The sequence below is a fragment of the Stegodyphus dumicola genome, chromosome X1, assembly GCF_044657685.1.
Source record: "Stegodyphus dumicola isolate Sdum_Otavi_A_Nest chromosome X1, ASM4465768v1".
NCBI classification, from domain to species: Eukaryota; Metazoa; Arthropoda; class Arachnida; order Araneae; family Eresidae; genus Stegodyphus; species Stegodyphus dumicola.
This window is the reverse complement of record NC_140780.1, coordinates 23,127,404-23,148,921: the sequence shown is the minus strand read 5'-3', so window position 1 is coordinate 23,148,921 and position 21,518 is coordinate 23,127,404. Positions and strand designations below refer to the sequence as shown.

General features: G+C 34.6%; 3 protein-coding genes across 6 annotated transcripts in view; 1 reads left to right on the top strand and 2 right to left on the bottom strand.

The window, feature by feature from the left end:
- The window catches only part of LOC118187434 (DNA (cytosine-5)-methyltransferase 3B-like), a 487,890-nt gene that overhangs the window by 1,804 nt on the left and 464,568 nt on the right, over positions 1–21,518 (top strand). The window lies entirely within an intron of this gene.
- LOC146993106 (organic cation transporter 1-like) overlaps positions 1–21,518 on the bottom strand; it is a 93,266-nt gene that overhangs the window by 5,057 nt on the left and 66,691 nt on the right. For 2 of the 4 annotated variants that reach the window (XM_085807195.1, XM_085807197.1), the window contains 2 exons: positions 16,496–16,665; positions 7,688–12,463 (listed from right to left, as the gene is read on the bottom strand). In XM_085807195.1, coding sequence (XP_085663321.1) covers positions 12,334–12,463; positions 16,496–16,665 — 300 coding nt within the window. In that variant the 3' untranslated portion in view covers positions 7,688–12,333. Of the gene's footprint in view, positions 1–7,687; positions 12,464–16,495; positions 16,666–21,518 lie in introns of those variants that run through there. The other 2 variants (XM_085807196.1, XM_085807198.1) reach the window with 1 other exon arrangement.
- Naam (Nicotinamide amidase) lies at positions 3,323–4,962 on the bottom strand. Its single transcript, XM_035357650.2, has one exon. It carries the CDS (start codon positions 4,814–4,816, stop codon positions 3,758–3,760), a length of 1,059 nt encoding a protein of 352 aa, XP_035213541.1. The 5' UTR covers positions 4,817–4,962; the 3' UTR covers positions 3,323–3,757.

The window sequence follows — 21,518 nt, the reverse complement described above, 5'->3', positions numbered from 1 at the left end:
TTCTGTATAAAAAAATAACAGTGAAAGTCTTCACGGTTTTTTTAGCTTTTAGAGTTCACATAAATGAAATTTAAAAAAGTTGTAAAATATCAAGTATTCCCCATGATTTCTTTTCAAGCGATCATTGTTTATATTTATTTCATAGAGTTTTAAATTAATGAGAACTTTAGTGTGACAGTTTGATAGGTCTATAATTGCATGATAAAACTCAAAATTTCTACGCACCTCATTTATAAAATAATGTTATGTATTAATTGTTATTATTTTCAAGCTTTAAGTGCTCTTATTCAGTTTTGATCAGTAATTAAAGTTATTAATTTTTACTTTAGTTTGTTTAAAGTTCGTTGTAAGTTTAAACTGTAACTTTTGTAAACTTTAAATTTAGGTTTGGTTGCTTTAAGTTTTCTTAATCTGAAGTTATTTAATTTGAGTTTAAGGACTTAAATTTTACTTGGTTTTGTACTTGTTTGTTTCTGACCCTTAAGGTTGTTTAACTTTTAATTTTTTTAAAGTTTTGTTTCTGTACTTTTGGTGTGTTAATTTTATTAAGGTAACTTAAATTTTTACCCCTCTTTCTATTAAAGTTTCTCGATTTCATTTCTGACTGGTGGTAAGGTCAATCAATTGTAAAAGCAACTCAATCTTGAAAATGAATACGTATACTTATTTCTTCTGAAGAAACAACGGGTAATCTTTGGATTATGGTAACTTCGCGATTTTTTTGGCTAAAATTTGGCGACCAACCCTGCTACAGCAACCTGCTAGTTTTGTTTTGGACGCCATTTTGTTTTCACGAAGTAAAGGCATGTTTTTTTTATACTCAACATTTTTGATGCGAAATTGGGAGAAAGTGCAGAATCGCCCACTGCTTGCCGCGTTTTTAAGATTTGCACATACACGGTATCCATGTGCACGTCGACCTATTTTCACTTAAAAAAAAAATCCCAGAATCGCACAAAAATGGCATTGCGCACACTCTTGACTTTATCCATGTACACTGCTAAAATCCTAGCTAGTAACCTTTATCGCCTTACCAAAATGTCGCCAAACTACCTGTTACCATATTCCAAAGATTAGCCGAAACAACTTATAATGTGTGCATTTCAGTAACTGAATTGTTAAATAATGGTTTTAATTTTTACACTACTAAATTTGTTTATTGTGTTGAAAACTATTCACTGGTTTTGTAATGTTTTCCATCCAAAAATGTCGGCTTGAAATTCGTTTCTCAGAATTCCTTATCTGGAGATTGCTGGGCCCCTAATCCTTTTGCTAAGTACTTAGTTAAGTTTTAGTTTTTTTTTTTCGGGGGGGGGCGGCACCAAAGAGGAAGTTAGTTTAACAGTTTAAAAGTTAAATTGTCAATATAATTTTAATAATATGTATATTTTTTCACGTAACAATAAATCACAGAAGTCAAGTTTTTTAACATGCGAGAAATAGGAAATATATTTGAATGTCAGGAAGTAGAAACCTTTCTAACTGAATATGTTTATTTAATGCAAAATTAAGAAGCACGCATTGTTTCGTTTGAAATTCTTTAAAAGTGTCTAACTAGTCACTTAACATCCTAGTCATTAGTCATCACAATAAATATAAAATGTTATTTAGTTCCTTTCATTTCGACATATGTAGGACATGTATCATGAACGTGAATAGCATATAATCAGACTTCATTAATATAAAATATTTTGTTTTGCTTGTTATATATATTTCTGAGGTTTCATTTTTCAAGAAAAAAAACTGATATTATAAGTAGATGCAAAAATCGTTTTCAAATCACAACTTATAAGTGATGATAATTTTTCCATTTCGCAAAAGTATTTAAATGTGCAATGTTTTTAGAGTAACCTTATGCATTCTTATAGTTAATTATATGCTTTTAAAATTAAGATGTAAACGTGAGGTTTACATTTTATTTAAAATAACCGAGTATGAAGGAAAGTACTGCTCTTAAAATATTAGAATCAATTACACATAAGAAATTAACACAAAAATCAAGTATTGTCTTCTTAATTATTACGACTTTTAGCACTTCCAGTATCGGTAATTTTAAATCATTTATTATTTGAATTACTTAGCATTGCGTTCCGTTAACATATAATTTCATAGCCCACCAGCGGCCGAGCGGTAAAGTCGTTGAACACTGGTAGTTCGGTTCGATGTTCGAATCCCGCGAACGGGCTGGCTGCATGGGCGTTTTCGTGGTTTTCCCCATGTGTAACGTGTATACGAGCCACTTTCCCTTAGAAAGTCCTAAACGAAGGCATTCCTTCCCTTAGGCAGATAGCCCTCAAGGCTTTGCCATAATCACACACATACACGTATATATTTTCATATCAGTTGTTATAATTATATAAAAACGAGAGATGAAATTAGCTAAATCAACCCATAAAATGCTAGCAAGTAATAAAATACAAAGTAAAATACATTTTTAGATACTTTCATTTCTTAATTATTTAGTGATTAATAAGTCAAAAAAAGAAAAGAACAAAAATTATGGAGCATTATTTAATTGTTAATTCAAAGTGCCAATATTTATGTTTTGATTCATTCAATATATGAACTCAGTTTGCTATTGCAAAGACAAAATTATTAATTATAAACATCCAATTTCTAAATCACAAAATGAATTTTATAATTTTGGAGGGAAAAAAAAACTTTATTAGAATTTTCTAAAACAAAAGTTTTCATTTATCCAAGCATTTTATGCAATCGATACTTCATAGATCACGAGAGTTTAACTTATATTGATTTTACATATTTATTTCATGGACACTTCAGAGATTATAGCTATTTTATTTTCATTAATTGCACACATACCATCTAATGTTATGAATATTTTAGAGATTATGTCTGTTTCAATTCACTAATTTCATATACTTGCAGAATTGAATAGTATTATTATATGCGATTTCTTTTAGCTTTATTACAAACAGTGGTTAGAAATTTTATATAAAATGTATGCATAACTTCGAATTTGAAAGCTGGAAATTTTTAGAATTCTTGAAATTCAATTTTAATGCAAATGCTATTTTACACGGTTGTTACTTTTTTAATTTGCATTATACTTTAATATATTAAGATTTGTTTTTGTCTTTACGTTGAATAATTGAAATTAAAAGTGGAAGTACTTTGAAAATTTTTAAATGTCTGAATATTTTATGCATGAAATATGTAACTTCGAAAGAAATATACTTTGCAGATTGCCTTTGCAAAATCAACATTTCAGGCAGCTTACTTAATGTAATATTATGTCGGTTACTCCTTTTAACCATAACATATAATCTCAGTAGCATAACATACCATTTAAAAAAAAACCTTGCAGTGAAAAAATAATTTTATTTTAAATGTTTTTAAAGAAGATATATTAAGGATATTATTAGTTAAAATATAATTTTTTCTTGTTTTCATTCAAAAGAATATTAATAATACTGACTGGATAATCACATGAAAAATTAAATCAATTCTAAATCTGTAAAAGTGAAAAATTAAAGTGTAACTGGAAAGCGATCTCTCGCATCAATTTCTAAAACTTTGTTAAACACAAGCTTCCTTCTAATATCGTTTTCATAACTAAGACATTCTACTTAAGGCATATGCATGTATCATTTGTAAATTTACCGTCTAGAGAAACAAGTCTCCGTTTAAGCTTTAACGTTACTATTTAGCAAGTATCTTTTAAACTATGAGCTATCATATTCCGTAGATCTAATATTAATTCACATTAACAAGCTAATTGATTTACGTAGCATAATTAACGAGAATCAATTTGAACGGCGGCTACCATTGCCGTTCGATATCCCAATTCAGGCTTACGATCTCGTCCTAATACCATATCTTTAACTTCATCGGATGTCACCACCACGCCATGTTCAGCAACAAGTTTATCCTGCATTGCTTTAATGTCTTTAAGATCCACTCCCCTGCAGGCATCTTCGATGAGAATGGTTCGGTACCCGTGCTCCAGAGCATGCAAGGCAGTATAACCAACGCAATAGTCAGTTGCTAAGCCACTGACGAAGACGTCTGTCACACTTCTAGTCTTAAGTTCTTCGGAAAGATTGGTCTGGGAAAGCTTCTGATTATCCCAAAATGCCGAATAACTGTCAATATCCGAACAAGTTCCTTTATAAATAAAAATGGCATTTTCAGCTATTTTCAGTTCAGAATGAAGCTCCGATCCCCACGACTTCTGGACGCAGTGTCTAGGCCAGAGCTTTTGTTCAATTTCTGGAGGACCTTCAAAAACTACGGTGTCAAAAATTTTTGCCTCTTCTTTAGATACCAAACTACTTTCGTGAAAATTTCGAAGATGAATATTGTCAATGAAGGAAACGTGATCTTCCGGATGCCAGTCAAAGGTGTAAAAAATGTAATTAAAAGGTACAGTCTGAAGTAAATGATTTATGACAGGAACAACTTCTTTACCTTCTTGACCAGCAGGGCAGTTTCGTATAGCTAAAGAGCCATCGATGAAATCGTTTTGTACATCTATAACTATCAAAGCACTCGTCGGTCGTATGATAGGTAGGATAAAATTGGGCCACACTACGCTCAGTTCATCTTCATTAATCTTTCCATCTCGGTCCATATCAAAAGCATAAAATATATCTGCACACATACGCAACGGCAGGTCGTAAGGCTCGCCTTTACTGTTGACAAACAGTTCATCAGTCAAAGCACACAGTTCACGCAAGTTGAGAGCTCCGTCATGATCTTGATCGAATCGCTCTAAACATTCGGTAATTCGCTCTTTGTCATCAGTCTCTAAGTCACAGTTTAAGAGTTCTCCGAAGAAGTTTGGTGTAGACATTATCGAAACAAATCTGCAATAATGTCGATCGAAAGGTTCGATCGTCTCATTCGAAGTCGTTTCCAAGGCAACCAGCTTGTCTCAGACAACGCTTTAGGTCGCAGCGAACTAAATGCTTGAGATCATCGACACAGACGCCTGGTTTAAAATAGATCGTGTTCTTTCGACACTCTCCCATAATTTCGCCGCCGGCAGGAAAGAGATTTTATTTTCATCCGTTCCCCCCTTTTTCTGTTTTCCTTTAATTAGTCATCTAGATCTTGTTATTTACGCATTCAAGCAACCGGATGCAAATCATGGCACGACTTCAGATTAAGTTTTACTAAGGAAACAAGAATGACTCATAACTGATTACTAGAACGAAACGATGGAAAGTTATTTAAATAAATTAATGACAAAAAGTCCTCTTTAACAAAATAATGTGAATTTTATTAAAGGAAAAGCTACAAACAATACTTTTTGCGACTAAGCAATTAGTTTATTATTTTTTAAACAAGAGTAGAAATAATTTCTTAACGCTTTCCAACGTACAATTTCTTGCAAACTTCTGCATTTCGTCTTGGAATAAGTGTAGAATCGTGTAAATCATTGTATCTGAATTACACATCATTGTATCTGAATCATGTAAATCATTGTATCTGAATCATGTAAATCATTGTATCTGAATTACACATCATTGTATCTGAATCATGTAAATCATTGTATCTGAATCATGTAAATCATTGTATCTGAATCATGTAAATCATTGTATCTGAATTACACAGTTTGTTCGTTTTCTTTCTTTCTCCATCTGTTGAAAGTATTAGTAAATTTTATGCAAAATATTTAATTACAAATTACTAATATATTATTACGAATTAAATTTTGACTACGAATGCTTTTTTTTTTTTTTTTTTATGAGATTCATCGATACTTAACGGCAGTCATGCATAACTTGCCGGTGTTTCTATTCTAATCAAAGCGCATCAGGAAAAAGTCCATTCTAAATTATCCGAATATGCATGAACTAAACTGGCAGTTTATACTAAACATTTCCGATTTTTTTATAGAATAGAACAAAATAGTCTCTAGAGCAAATTAAATTTAAGAGATAAGTATCCGAGCATAACGTTCTATTTTGGCTGTAATTGCTTGAAACTGAATAACATACACGTCGCTTATAATGGATGCAGAAGAATTAATTCCTAAAACCATTTTTAGAAGTAATGTTTATGATATGTGTAATATTGTAGAGGAAACGCTTCAAAATAACATTTCTATTTCTTGTTTAATCGTATATTAAAAAAATGTAAAAGAAAATTGTTTTGATAGCTTTCACAAATCCTAGCCGCCCAAGCAAAATAGTGGCTAGCGACACTGACTGCCGTACCGATGGGCCCGGGTTCAAATCCCGAAGAAGGCATGGATGTTTGTAAATGTTTAGTGTATGTGCGGTATGGAAGCACCCTAAATATGCGGAGAGCCGAAAGTCTTCTCGGAAGGTTGATGGTAGGGGAGGTAGACTTTCGAACCCGTCCTACGGGGTGCTCTACATCAAAACTGGGAATGGAACTGAGCAAAGTCGTACTGTTACCGGTATGGTGCTCAAGACTCGGTGCCGGCCATAGGTGCAATCTTGCACTGTTTGCGACGACAAATTTCGCGGCCTTGTGCGCTGATTTTACTGTCAGACAAGTGAGATAAGTCACGACAACAACAAGGACAACAACACGACAACTTTTTTGAAGTAGGAGACGTGATAAATGAGCAATGCCTTCGTCGGGACTCGAACCTGGACCTCTCGTGTTACTGCTATGCCACGAAGACATGCAGAAAGAAGGGAAAAAATGCCGTATATACTCGCAACCCAATCCCCATCTCCCGGTGGTGAAGAATTACCATCCACCACCTTTTAGTTCGGGCGCCACTGTAGAGAAATTTAGAAATTTTTTATGTCAGGAAGCTAAAGAAATGTGCTATGCCCCCGCCGGGACTCGAACCTGGACCTCTGGAGTTCGCGCCGAGGGTGCTACCGTTACACCAAGAAGGCATGCAGAAAGGAGGCAGAAAATGCCTTATAAGCCTTATTATGATAAAAGAATATTTCTGAAAAACCAATATTATTTAGATACTTAAAATTTTATTACTTATTGGTGAAAGCAGCTTTTTTTAACATGAAATAGATCGATTTTTGAAAATATGTCCTTGTCGCATAGCTTCGATATTTGAAAATATTGCATATATTGTAATTTCATAGCGTTGTAAAATGTGCATTCCGCAAGCCAGTATTACATTGGTTTCATAAATAGCGTAAAGTCTTGGTACTTCCTAGGAATGTTTGGACTTACAAAGAGTTTTCTAATTACGTATGCAAATGTATGGAATGGCCACACATTACAATTGAGTAGCCGCTCAACCGGTATAGTGAATAGCGTTGCTGACTGGCGTGTCGAAGGGCCTGGGTTCGAATCCCGGAGAAGGCACGGATGTTTGTAAATGTTGTGTGAGGCATGGCGGCCCTTTAAATATGCGGTGAACCGAAAGTCTCCTCGTGTGGTGGAAGGGGAGAGGGGTGGGGGACCCTTGGACCCGTCCCTCCTCAGGTGCTTTCCATCAAAATTGGGGGGGGGGCGGAGCTGAGCTAAATCGCACTCTCACCTGAATGGTGCTCTGCTCAAGGCTGTTGCCCCCTTGCCACGAGGGATTTCGTGGGCTTGGACTGACTATACGTTAGACAAGTGAGCATATGCAACAACAACACAGCTGAGTTCGCGGGAATAAAAATTAGAAGAAAACAACATAAGACTTCTAAAATCATTTCTTTTGATGCTTCACATGTTATAATTCTTGCACAGAGATTTTTGGCTACATACGTAGAAGTCAATTATTAGATTTCTTTTTGATTTTTTTTTTTTTTTTACTGAATTTATTCAGTTTTTTCAGAATAGTGCACTTAAAGATGAAGCTTCATCTTAGAGAATAGAATGTTGTCTGCAAATGCTGTAATAAACTGCAACTCGCACATTAATATCTGAGTAAGTCCAGTAGGATCAGCAGCCCACTCGTGACCGAGATCAGAAGAGCACTAAACACTTAGTCTGACCCGGCGTCAAAATCCCTGAAAAAGGGTAGGCTTATAGGATGTTTTTGTGCTTTTGATCACATGCAAGGCGAATACGAGTAAGTGCTTCTTAAAACGTCCTCTAAGGAAAATAATCTGTCGATTTCGGTCGACAGCTTTGCCGTATCTACTTACAAACGAACAAAAACACATTGAGATTGACAGTCTCTACAAAAGTTAAATAGATGGAGTTATTTTGCTTATTAACAAATGTTCCGCAAAAAATTGTGTGTTTATATAATTTCTGGTCAACCATATGCCGAATTGAGGAATCTATTTAATTGAAGTAATGAGGTCAAACTCAACTTATTTTGATACTACAATCCTACGTACGTGAAATAACTATCATTCTGTATTTCAAGAACATTTTATCGTGATTCAGCCATTGTTTATGTATCAATTTATCGAATGAAGCCATAAATCCTTAAACAAATCTTGAATCATCTAAGTAAAACGAATCCATTCTTGAAGACAACTGGCATGATACCTTCTATTTCCGGTTCCTTCCTTTGAAAATCTAGGTTACATACTCATACTCCAGTCTAGAATTCTGATTAACTTTTCTAAGTTTAAAAAGCATAACCAGACAGCTTGCTGTTTCAATTTCCGATATGAAGTGATTTTGATAGACTGATCTTTGGGAATGATTTAATCTTTCTACTTACTGTTAGTTTCTGGGCTACATGAGTTCATTCTTAAACTGTAAATAATAGCAAAGTCTAGAAACTGTAAACTATTCGTAATCAAATCACGTATGACAACATCAAGAACAACAATGCGTACGTCATTATCTTTTGTATAAAGCTTACCGGTGAAATTTCTTCCAACAGTTGACTTAGTTTGTTGTTGCCCAAATTTCTTCATTCAGTTTATATAAAAGAACTATTTCGAAAATCCTCTTTAACATCTCTATTTAGCGTATTTAAATTTTTAGACATTGCTTAATTTAATGTTTATTTAGTTGAATTTCTAGCAAATGAGTTTTATGACATTATAAGGTATTTTCTCTCACCTTTCCGGATGCCTTCGTGATGTAATTTGGAAGCATACTAGACGTGCATTCGAGAGGTCCAGAGTTCGAGTCTTGGCAAGGACTCTGCACATTTTTCACTCCTGCTTCATAATAACCTAATGACTCTTCAACGTTTTCTGTGCTGGTATTCTTTACGCGTGTACGAGAAGTAGCTATGTTCCTTATTAGGATCTAGCAGAGTTTGTTACCAAAGAGAGTACGATCCTACAATGAAAACTAAATATTATTGCACTGGGAAGCTTTCATTTTTGAGTGCTTATTTTGCTTTTGTAGTTGCTTTTAAAGTATGCGTGCTTTTGTAGTTGCTTTTAAAGTATGCGTGCTTTTGTAGTTGCTTTTAAAGTATGCGTGCTTTTGTAGTTAAAAATTGCTTTTTTAGTTAAAAACATGTTTCTTGCTTTCATTTCACAAAGCAGCAAAAATTAAAATCTTTTTATCTCTTCAAGATGATTTTTTTTTTTTTTTTCAAATCTAGGAAAATGAGAGTTTCTGTTTCAGCTTCAGAAAATGCTGATAAAAAAGAAATAACTCAACCAGCACAAATAATTCTTGCAGAAATTCTTCAATCTTCATTATGCATTTTTCTTATAGTCTACCCATGAGTTTTTAAACGGCGGGACCTGCAGCAGGGAGTCTCCAAAATTTTAGCAGTTTTGATATTTCTTTAACTTTCTATAATAATTTTACAATTATTTTTACACAATGCATATGAAAATAGATAAATATAAGACAATACAGACAAAGAAAGAAACGAAAACGTTTCGACGCCTTTTTTTTATAATATAAACGTCGATTTTACTTGCTTTGCACGTAACGCTGTCATTTCGTCCGTTACTTATTTAACGTTTTCGCATTGTTCTATGTTTTATAATTCGAAATTAATGACCTTAAACTGCAATAGTATATTACAACCATATGAAGCACAAAATACTTTATGAAACACAAAATAGGTCACTCACAAGTAGGGTAAGGGGCTCCTGTCTGTTTACTTCAGCTAAATGGTAATAGATGACCCCTACATTTCTATGTAACATAAGATCACCAACTACCTGATAAGTGAACACATATAATAAATAGCCAGCATTGAGTTGGTAAAGTATCAACAATGTAATGTATCATAGAATGTAATTCATGTAAATTAATTATTGTAAAAACACATGTACTTGCATACAATGAACTGACAAATATAAGTTGGCAATATATATGTATGCAGATAAATCTGTGTGGCATATGTATGCAGATATATCTAAAAGTACGTAGTTCGCATAAGTATGCAGATGAAGCTCTTTTTTTTTCTTTCGTTTACAGATATATTTGTCTTTTTTATTACTTTATATTCTTCTCAAATTTTGACAGCTGTTTGAAAAAAAAAATATGTAAACAAGTCATGATTGTAGGCATGATCTTATACTCTAGAAATAATTTCTTCTAGCCACCACAATTTATAATGTCATGATCAATTTTTACATGCAAATAACAATGTACTACTAGACAATAATATAATTTCTGAAAATCAATTAACATAAAAACGTACGTTAAAACAAATAATGAATCGTCAAAATTGAGCTGTTAAAGTTTCAGCACAACTTTACAACAGTACTTATATGTAAGCTTTGTAAACAATTTTATAGTTCTTAATTCTGATAGTAAACAGATAATGTTTACAAAAATGATTTGTAACGTGGGAACAACATGCATGTTTCTAATGCAATATATAATGTCCTGAAATATGTTGCCTGTACCCACTACAATAGATTAGATATCATCTTGAAATATGCACCTGCACAACTATGTATATCGCAATGTATATCATGTAATTTAATCTCTTACTTAAGCTAATTTAACGCTGAAAGGTTAGGAGTACCGTTGATTCCGCCGCCGGTGGCAGTACTTGTTGTAGTGCTCACTGGAGTCACAATTTCCATCACGACTCGAGGAATGTTGTTAGTTTTCTAGTTAGTGTGTGGGGCTAATACCTTCTTACTTAGGGTAAATATTAGGTGGCCCCCTCACTTCTACATAACATAATAGTATATTACAGCACAAGTGAAAAAATGGACAGTTTCATTCACGCGTGTGTCGGATTTGCGCAATGCTTATGGGGGGTCCCACAAAATTTTGTAAATATTGTGGGGTCCTGGTGATCTTAGTGAAAAATCTTAGTGATAAAAAGGTGTCGAGACTGAAAAATGTTTTAAGTAGCCCTGGAGCAGACATCAGCGAGTAAGATCGCTGAACACTGATAGTTTGACAAGGTTGTTACATTTTATCGCTAGACTGCTGTAGCCGCTTCTCTTGCTTCCATCAAAGATGTGGAAATTCTTTAAAATAATAGAACTTTGATCGCCTTTAGCTCCATTTCGTTTGCATTTGTATCAAAAATATGATGCCAGCACGAAAATAATAGCTTAACTGGTTATGACTGCAAGTGTATCACGTTTCAACATCTGAATCCTTCAATATAAATATATTTATAATATTGGATTTTAAATAATTGTATTCATTGTATGTTTTAAAACATTTCTAAATCTAGCTACTAGTTATTAAGATAAGATCCTGAATAAGTTTTTGTTTATGAAATATCAAAAAAAAAAAAAAGAAAGAAATTAAGTCATTTTGTATTTGGAAAATACGTGACATTTTCCGATTTTTGAGTTTAAAAAGCTTTATTTAATCATTTTTACTGTATAAAACTTATCTTGTGCATATATATTGTCTCTCATACACGCTTGTTTGGAAGATAGAATTATGCTCGCGTGACAAAATCTATCTTTCACCTCGAGAATATTGGAAGCTTTCCAAAATGGGAAAAGAACTGCAATCTGCAGAAGCGGCAATAACAAAAACGAATATGACAAAGCAATTTTGTGCATTAGATAACTTCTTGTGTCTTGGCTAAGAATATTACAGCTGACAGAAAAAAAAATCTTTTCTACGTTTGATAAAGTCATATGAAGCATTATGAAAGCAATTTTTGGTGACTAAAGTTTAAATTAAATTCACTACAACTAACTGCATGACGGAAAATCAGACTCATAATATATGCCTCAATTAGGTAGTACGTCTTTTGGCCTGGATAAATGTGTTTCGATATCTAGGGCTAAAAATAATTCGGAGGTATAGTAGACATATTATAATTACAAAAAAGGTCTGTTCTGTGTAAAACCAGAAAAAAACGTGTAGGCAAACTAAAAACATTTGTTTAATATATCACGTTGTAATGATATTCTTAAAATAGCTCCAAAGTTAGATTAATATTTATAGACTAAGTAACCAAAGTAAGTGCAAAGATTTGAATGCTACATTCGTGACGCGGATGAAGAATGATATTCGCAGATGACCATTCTGTCTTTTTTACATGGAGGATTTTTGCTTCGAGAAGCATTAATATTTTTCCAATTTTTTTAAACTAATGCATTTCACTTGCATGTTATTATCTTTGCCATCTTCGGATATATCACTCATCCAAAAATATATTTTCCTTTGATATTCCATTTCTTCTCCGAGTGGTTTCCTACAAGAGTAAATTAATGGTCATTTAACATAGTTAACATATTTAACAAACGTGATAAAAGTTAGACATACTTTTGTAAAGTTAGAACTAAGCTTGAGTAAACCTAATTACTTTTTAATGTAGACTTTTTCACAGCAATATAAATATATACAAAGAGAGAGAGATTTAGCAATTGAATCCTGCAAAATGTTTTTCTTTAACTTTCTGCTGAGGTAAGAAAGACCGACTCATTTCAAAAGCATCTGAAAGCTTTTATAAAAGTAAAAATCACGTTATACATTTTATATTATTGCCTATTACACATTTCAACTTTTTTCTCTGTTCGTTCTTTCCAGCAAGAAAACTTCAGAGTAAATACGAAATACATAAGTACAAAGTAAATTAGGAATATTTAAAAATGCAGAGTAAAACGAAAAAAGAAAGGAAAGGAAAAGAAAAAAGAAAGTTAAAAACGGAAAATGAACGGAGAGGAAAGAAAGTTTGCAGTTCAACAGTCGATGATTATTATAACGACCCTCTCGTCGCAAATAAAAGGAGGTTATAACCAGCTTCCACTCTAATAAATCGCTCAAGCAAATCCGCGACGCTCATAGCAAATGCTATTAATGAGATTGCTATGCAAAGGAAAGATGCGTGTGTATTCATATAATGCAGGCATAATATTAAATAGAAAAGAGGATATTTATACACCGGAAGGAAAAGGTAAAATTTAAAAAAAAAAGTAGCACCTAAAAATATGAGAGTTTTAAACTTGTTTATTAACTTCTAATTTGCTTTGCCTGTATTTTAAGTATTTCAATTTTTAGAAATACCGCATGAAAATTTTATATGCAGCTTTATAAACTTCATTAGTAGCATGAAAATAGCAACGAATGCAATTGCCGTTACTTGTGCACGTGATGTTTAAATAGATCAATCTCACTGAGAGGCTATTGAATACCAGAATATTTTATGAAGTAGTTCATTCTGTGTTGTCTGTTGATGAGATTAGATGACATTTTAATTGCGATGCCAATGTTCCTCTTTAAAGCTATCTTATTAAACTGTCTGTCCAGTAGTCAATAAAGTACTTGGCTCATTCTTGTAATAACATTTACAGCTGCATCGAAATACAAATGACAGTTAATTTTAGTTATGTTAAGAAGCTTTCAATGAAATTCCTACGAAAATTTTATAGATATATGCAGGTAGCTGGTTAGTGATTAAAGAAGAGCGTAATATAATTAGAAGTTGACACATTACAGTTTTAATTTTACGATTAAGCTTTTCAAAAAAGTATATCCCTAAAGAAAATATATTACTTACAACCAATTGAGTTGCTGTACCCCCTGTTATTTGACTATCAGCATTTGTACTCAATTGGTGAAGCTTTTTTTTTTTTTTTTTTTTTTTTTTTTTTTTTTTTTTTTTTGTCTCTAGGCCCAGCCAAAAATCTCTGTGAAAAATTAACATTTGTAGCGGAATTTATAAAGTTACTTCGGAAGATAGGTATTTGTGATCTGTGGTTATTAAAGAGATCCTGTCAAGACTTTGACTTCGCTGAATGAGGATTTTAGCAATGTTTTATGCACTGTGATTCTGAGATAACAGAGAATATTTATTATAGAAGTTACTGGTAACGTGGATATAAGAAGGTATTCAGATGCACTTTTATAAACAATATGAACTGGGTATATTAATGTACATCATATATGCTGTTCACATATTTGCGGAGTTCCTGGTTCCTGTGTAATATTTGCTTGCCACATTCATAGTAGTCACTTGTGTTATTTACTTATTTACAGTTCCCTTACAATTCACTTACATATAGTCTGCTTGATAACTGAAGGTGACGTTAAGAAATACAAATCAGTATGTAGAGTTGAAAATTTATGTGTTCATTGAAAAATATTGTGCGGTTCACTTATATACAGAGTGCCATTTTATATATGCTTGGCATTTTGTACTGGTTGCTATGCAAAGGTACTGGTATGGTTACTGGTACAAAACACTTGAGGATGGGAATAAAAAATATTAAGTTCTTAATAACACCACTGAGATGCTAGATCTGTGCAGAGAGCTCTTTAAAAAAAATTCTAGATTACTTTTAGATTTTCTCAGTTCATTGCCAGATATTCTATGAGAGTTTTAAATTTGTTTCATAGTAGGAGTTCACTCTTTTGGAGTAAGTATAGTTTTTCTTCTGGAGTTGTTTAGCCACACCTGGGTATTTTCAGCTGTATACGACCGGAAATGTAGGTGTTTGGTGATTTTGCACTCGACCATGTAGTGATCGATTGTACCTGTTGAGCCGCATGTGCATCAATCTGTATGATGCAACTCGAAGGGAAACAGTCTGCAAGGGGGACATGCGCCGTCAGGAAATATGCCATTGCTTTGCCTGTATTAGTTAATTCTCTTGAGGGCACCGGGAGGAAGTTAAATGTTCTCCTGCCAGTTCGTTTTTCACAGGGACATAAGTTTCCGTTCCAGTCAGGATTAAATGGGAGGATTCCTAGAAAAAACAGGTCCGCTGGAGGCGAAGTCCCGCCTAGCTACGGGAACCATGTACCGACTACGCGAGATTTTTTGAAACCTCGCCGAAAATGTTTCGGCTGGAGCTCTGTCCCGCGTAGAGATCAACCACGCAGACGAAAGTTCTGCTTCTGAAGGATCACGTGATCACAATCTGAGCGATAATCCATTATTGTTTGGCGTTCAAGTCTTTGTAGTAAGTGAAAATGGTAATCTAGCAACGTAGGAAATGTGCAGGTTCTGAGAATTGTCCCTTTGGGCGTCCAGTCCCTCGTAGCGGAAACATAATGTGATTGGGACTTTACAATCCTATTTTCCAGAGAACCTCCATCCCAAGCTTCACTGGGCACGCGCCCATGTGGACACAATAAGCAATGAAGCAGCTGGCAAGAGATACGGCAAACGGACAACTTGCCCCAACCACTTCTCTGCCAATTCCATTATCACATCTTAAACCAGTGTTATTGCCACTGGTCTCAGAAAAGTCCCGTCTAGCAGGGACCGTCGCTAGATGTGATAACCTCTTAAGTATTAAATTTCCAATGAATGAATTGAATTTCCAAAAATTTTAAATGAAGTTTTTTTTCCTTTTCTCCTTTTTTGGATTCCTCACACTGTTTTCAGAATTTCAGTGACTTTCAAATACCGTACTTTTAACTACTCCTCATTTGTTGTCACTGATGGGGGTTTAAATTAAAAAATTTAATCCTTCATTACAACCAGACACGTTAATTTCTAAATCAAACAAAAATTAAGTTTTCTGTCTCATCTTAACTACTATATCAGGGGTTCTCAACCGCTGGTACGCGTACCACTGATGGTACGCAAGAGAAAAATAGGTGGTACGCAAAGCTGCAAAGTATTTTTAACTGTTAAATTCAAAAATTAAAACCCCAACATCCTGACTGAGTTTTTTCTCCAACACTCTTAAATTTATGCGATCTGAGTTTGTTCAAGAGTGGTGGTGGTAGTAGTACTTTGTAGTGGTGGTACTAAAGCTTTTCAATTTTTGTTTAGATGGTACGCGTTTGTCAAAAGGTTGAGAACCGCTGTGACTATATTCTAAATGACTATGGTGCTAATAAAGGCAAAGAAAAATATCAAATTTGGTTTATACGGAATTATTATAAAATAAGGTAATCGTTTATCATTAGATAAGTCAGATGAGTATTAAATACAAATATCCACGATTATTTGGACATATTAAGCTTAGACCACTTTAGTCACATGCGTATGCTTTAACCCATTTATAAGAACTGAGAGTGGTTATTTAAATTACATTCTATTTGATCTTTATTATTAAAATTTATAGGTTAAACTTAAGGATAGGCTGAAATTCGCTGAAAATTAGAAATTAGAGAATTGGAAATTAGAATTATTTAATTAGATAAACAGTTAATTATGCTCTTTTTTACCGCATAAAACTACAAAAGCAAAACTTCTCAGCACTTAAATTATTCGATTCATTTACGTTTCAAAGAATTTATAATATAAATTCAAAATTAAAAGGTTACTTACTCAGAAAAGGGGCAAAACCAAAAAGGCTGGTTTTTGCCAAAGTTCTCACCGTCTTCCATTTCGTGTGGCAGATGTTGTTTCGCAGTTTCAGGTAAAAATATAGTCAGAACCCCAGAAGCCACTGCTACCATCCCAAAAACTACCAGTGGCAATAGTGCTTCTTTTTCTGACTAAAATAGTTAAAAGGTTTGATTATCATATTTTATTTTAAACATGTAATAGAAATACGGTCTGTTTTATTTTACGTATTTAAACGATATAAACAACAGCTTATTAGCTTTAAATTCTCAATAAATAAAATTTCAAAATTCATCATGGCCTACTAGGTATTGCAACCTGTAATGACAACTCATAACAATTTCAATGGTATCTTATTCTATGAAATCCTCAGTTGAGTTCTACAAATGAATTCCAGTTGGTTATTTCTAGTTAATGAGCTCTATGAAAAAAAAAAAAACATGTCCCTGATTTATGTAGTCAATAACATGGGCATTTTCTTCTGTGAAAGTAACAGACCTTTTGTAATTTCCGTGCAATAAAAATGTAAGGATTTCATGATATACACATTTAAAAAAACTTAGTTTTCGCTTACGTAACTCATCAAAAATTCTTGCCTCTTCATTCGAGTTATAAATCCGTAAAAAGAAAATGACATTAGTTCAGTTTGCTTTTAGTTATAAAATCATAATACATTCTTTTATAATTTTTGCCTTAGATTTCTTTAGTTTCATTCCCTTTGGGGGGGGGGCGGTAGAGACTGTGCATTTTAAGGTTTTTTGTTACGTTGAAGTGCAGTGCGTTTTAATTAACCTTACTTTTTTGTTAGGTTTAAGTGTGTTACGCTGTACTTTTTACGGTTGAAATTTTTACATCTCTTTTAAATGTTTCAGTTTAGTCTTTACACGTTTCCTCATCACGCAATCCAGCGTCTACTATTTTAATTAGCATTTTCTGATGACTGGTCTGGAATATTTTCTCATGCTGAAATGACTGAGGTCTTTCAAATTAAATTTCCTTTCTGTTTACGTATTTCTATAGATGCTTATGTTATTTTCAACTCTAAAATTGTTTTTAGTTTGTCACACTTGTTGTGGACTTTTAATTACCTATTCCATGGTCTTCCTCTTCATATTTCCTTAGCCGCTAGGTTTCATATTCCATAAAACCCTTATTACAAGAAATTTGTTGCAGCTAAATTTTGATAGGAGCTTGTAAGGATCTTAAGTTTTACTAACGTTTATTTTATTTTAAATCTTTACTATCACTTCTTATTTTCTACTTCCGGCCAGAATTATAAGCGTGAAGGAGTTTATGCAAAGTTGTCTGGCGAACGCCAACTATTTAAGTGTGGCCTTTTTGCCAAGCAGAAGAGAGGAAGCCGTGAGTTCGAAGCAGGCCGCTTACCTTAGAAGTTACGCAGTTGCTACTTTGCCTTCCAGGCCAGAGGTTTTAATCCTCTTGATAAATTAAACGTATTGTAGTGTTCACAGTCTCTGTGCTACATACGCTTCCTGTTATTATAAGGCCAATCTTATTCTAAAGTTAAATTAGAGTTTAGTTTTATTTTGATATCTTTTAAGTTAGACCCCGAGTGGAGGGTCATTGTATTCCGAAGTACGGAAGTCATTGTATATAAAGAAAAAATAAAGGGTTTTGTATACCCTTCGTCTGTATCCTGTCTACTTACTACAATTAGTGAACATAGCTTTAGTAAGCTCTCTGTTCTAGTCAGGTCATTGTATGTTTCCGAAGAAGGTTAGAAGAAACATTGAACCTGATAGTGGCGCCCGACGAAGAATAACCATGGCCGAGTTTCAAGAAGAACCTGTGCTGCCTGCAGAAACAGCTCAGAATCCAGAAATGCCAGCTGCCGCCCTGGAAGGATTTGGGTATATTGTCCAGACCATGCGCGCTTCGATGAAACCAGAAGCAACGTTTAATGGAAACTCACAGGTAACCAGTTTTTTGGAAAAATTGGATGACCACTTCATGCTCTACCCCGTGCACGAGTTTCAAAAAGTTACCTTAGCTACCAGCGCTTTGAGGGGCCAAGCGCTTAACTGGTTCAAATGTATCGGCAGAAGTCTCTTGGGTCAAGCAGGAAGTCCCACCTATACCTACGAAAATTTCAAGACTGCCCTACTAAAAGCCTTCCCTGTTGTAAGGGATCGTGCGAAATTAGAAACAGAACTTTTCAGTATATATCAACAAAGAATCGAAAACCTCTCGAGCTTTATTTTAAGAAAAATTCACGTTTTCAAGCTCTTGTATGGAAACCGTCCGGATCCTGAAATAATTCAAGTGATTTTGCCGAGGTTACTACCCCAAGTGCAAGACTTTATTGAATTGAGAAATCCGACTACACTGGAAAAATTATTTGAGCTAGCAATCCAGTTTGAAAGTAGAAGAACGGCGGACGTCGAAAGAAGACGCCAATATCAACAGCGAAACCAATTTGGTACGCCAAGACTACAGCAAACTCAAGCACATGGCTACGGAGAAAAAGCGAATCAGTGGGCAAGGAAACCCGAGCATTCAAAAACAGCCGGCGAACGTCGACAGTTCAATAGCAACCCAGGAAAAAAGTCTCAAGGCCAGTGGAGAAAGAAGGAAAGCACCGAAAGAAAAAATAATTTAAACTAAAACGGATTTCTGCTGACGAGAGGGTGCGGAAATCCGAAGGCCACGAAAACCCCTCTTCCTACAAGTTAAATACAGTAATGGTGAAAAATTTAACTCTTCCGAAGATTGAAGTCTTGGTAAATAATATCCCGGCCACCGCACTCCTGGATACCGGCGCGCAGTGTTCCTGTGTGGCAGAAGTCTTTTTTAGAAAGTATTTTCGCAAATACCGCATATATAATGCGGATAATACAACAGTATTAGCGGCGCAAGGAGAACAATGTAAGTGCGTAGGTAAAGTACCTTTGTACATCCGTATCAAGGACGAACAAGTAAAGGTGATGTTTTTTTATAGTAAAGAATTTGCAAGCACACTTAATACTAGGAATAGACTTTCTTTCAGACGCACAAGCTACACTGGATTTTAATGAAGCGTCTCTTAAGCTGACGATGAAACCAGTGCGTGTAGAAAAGGTTGAACCGCCAAGGGTAAATCTCGACCACCTGCCTAATGACGAGCAAGATAGAATCCGACAAGTGGTAAGTGAATTTGCTTCCTTATTTAGTGATATTCCAGGATTTACCCAGGTTACTAACCATAGTATTGACACCGGAGATGCATTGCCGGTTCGTCAAAAACCATACCGGTATGATAAGAATAAGGAAAAAATTATAGAATGGCATATTACCGATATGCTACGTAAAAAGATCGTAACGCCTATCTCAAGTAGTTATGCTAGTCCGGTGGTTTTATGTAAGAAAAATAATGATTATCCTTTGGAGCATCCAAAAAGGTGGAGATTCGCTATTGATTACCGTAAATTAAATTCCATAACGAAATATCCGGTATATCCGTTACCGATTATAGAAGAAATTTTAAGGAACATAAAATCAACCAAATTTATGACAACTTTAGACTTAACGAATGGTTATTTTCAAATAGGGATCAGGCCTGAGGACGTGCCTAAGACTGCTTTTATAACCAAGTCTGGCACTTATGCATTTTTGCGAATGCCGTTTGGCCTTTCAGGCGCCCCAGCAACATTTCAGCGATGCATGGACATTGTGTTAAGACCTGTTCTCGGAAAGTCCACATTTATCTATTTAGACGATATCATTATTACTAGTGATAATCTAGACCAACATGTACAGGATTTAAGACAGGTGTTTTCTTTATTAAATGAGGCCGGTCTAAAAGTTAATGTCGAAAAATGCAAATTTGCAGCCCCTGAATTAAAATATTTAGGTTACAAAATATCGCAAAAAGGGATCGAGACAGATGAATCAAAAATAATCGCGGTACAAAAGTATCCGACTCCAAACACGGCAAAGAAGCTCTCTTCTTTTCTAGGACTTTGTTCATATTATAGGTCCTTTATAAAAGATTTTGCGGCTATCGCTGAGCCATTGTTAAAATTAAAAAGGAAAAAGGCAAGATTCTCGTGGACGGCCGAAGCCAATAGTGCTTTCGAAAAATTAAAACAAGCATTAACGCAAGCCCCTGTGTTGAAATTTCCTGAAAAGGATGAAAATTTAGAAATTTCAGCGGATGCTTCGGATTATGCGGTAGGAGCGGTACTTTCGCAAAATCAGCAGCCAGTAGCATTTTTTAGCCGAACTTTAAATCAAACACAAAGAAACTATTCCGCGACCGAGAGAGAGGCACTTGCAGTTCTGTTAGCAGTGCAAAAGTTCCGAGTCTATTTTGGAAAGGCGCCGATAACAGTATATTCTGATCATGCGGCGGTAACTAGATTGTACTCTGGAAAAAATTTATCCCCAAGGTTAATAAGATGGGCACTCAAGCTGCAAGAATATAATCTGGTAATCAAGCATACCCCCGGAAAGGAAAATATCGTAGCAGATGCCCTGTCACGAATTAAATTAGACGAACAGGGTAATACCGTAAAAGTTGCAATGCTGACAGCGTGTACAATAAATTCCCGAGAAACTGTAATAACCGAACTGGGTAAGGATCCTGAGTTTGGAAGTATTTATGAGTATTTGAAGGATCCTGAAAATTTTAGCCACCAAGATATTGTGGCGATAAGAAATAGGGCGGCCCATTACGAACTAATAGATGGTCTATTATTTTATACAAAAACTACGAATTCCAACAACGAATTTCGACCTGTTATCCCAGCTAGTCTTAGATTAAATATCCTGCAAGAGCTCCATGACTGCCCTTTAGCTTCTCATGCTGGTATTCGAAAAACTACTCAACGCGTACGCGAGGCAGTCTACTTTCCTGAACTGCAAAAGTTAACAAGGGCGTATGTCCAGTCCTGCCCAACATGTCAAGCCGTTAATTATATTAATTTCCGCCCGGCCGGGTTTCTAAATAGTATTAAATCCGAATTTCCAAATGAAATAATCGGTATCGATTTATTGGGCCCTTTCC

Excerpts from the sequence above, each read along its gene's own strand:
- Naam (XM_035357650.2), bottom strand. The coding sequence starts at position 4,816 with ATGTCTACACCAAACTTCTTCGGAGAACTCTTAAACTGTGACTTAGAG.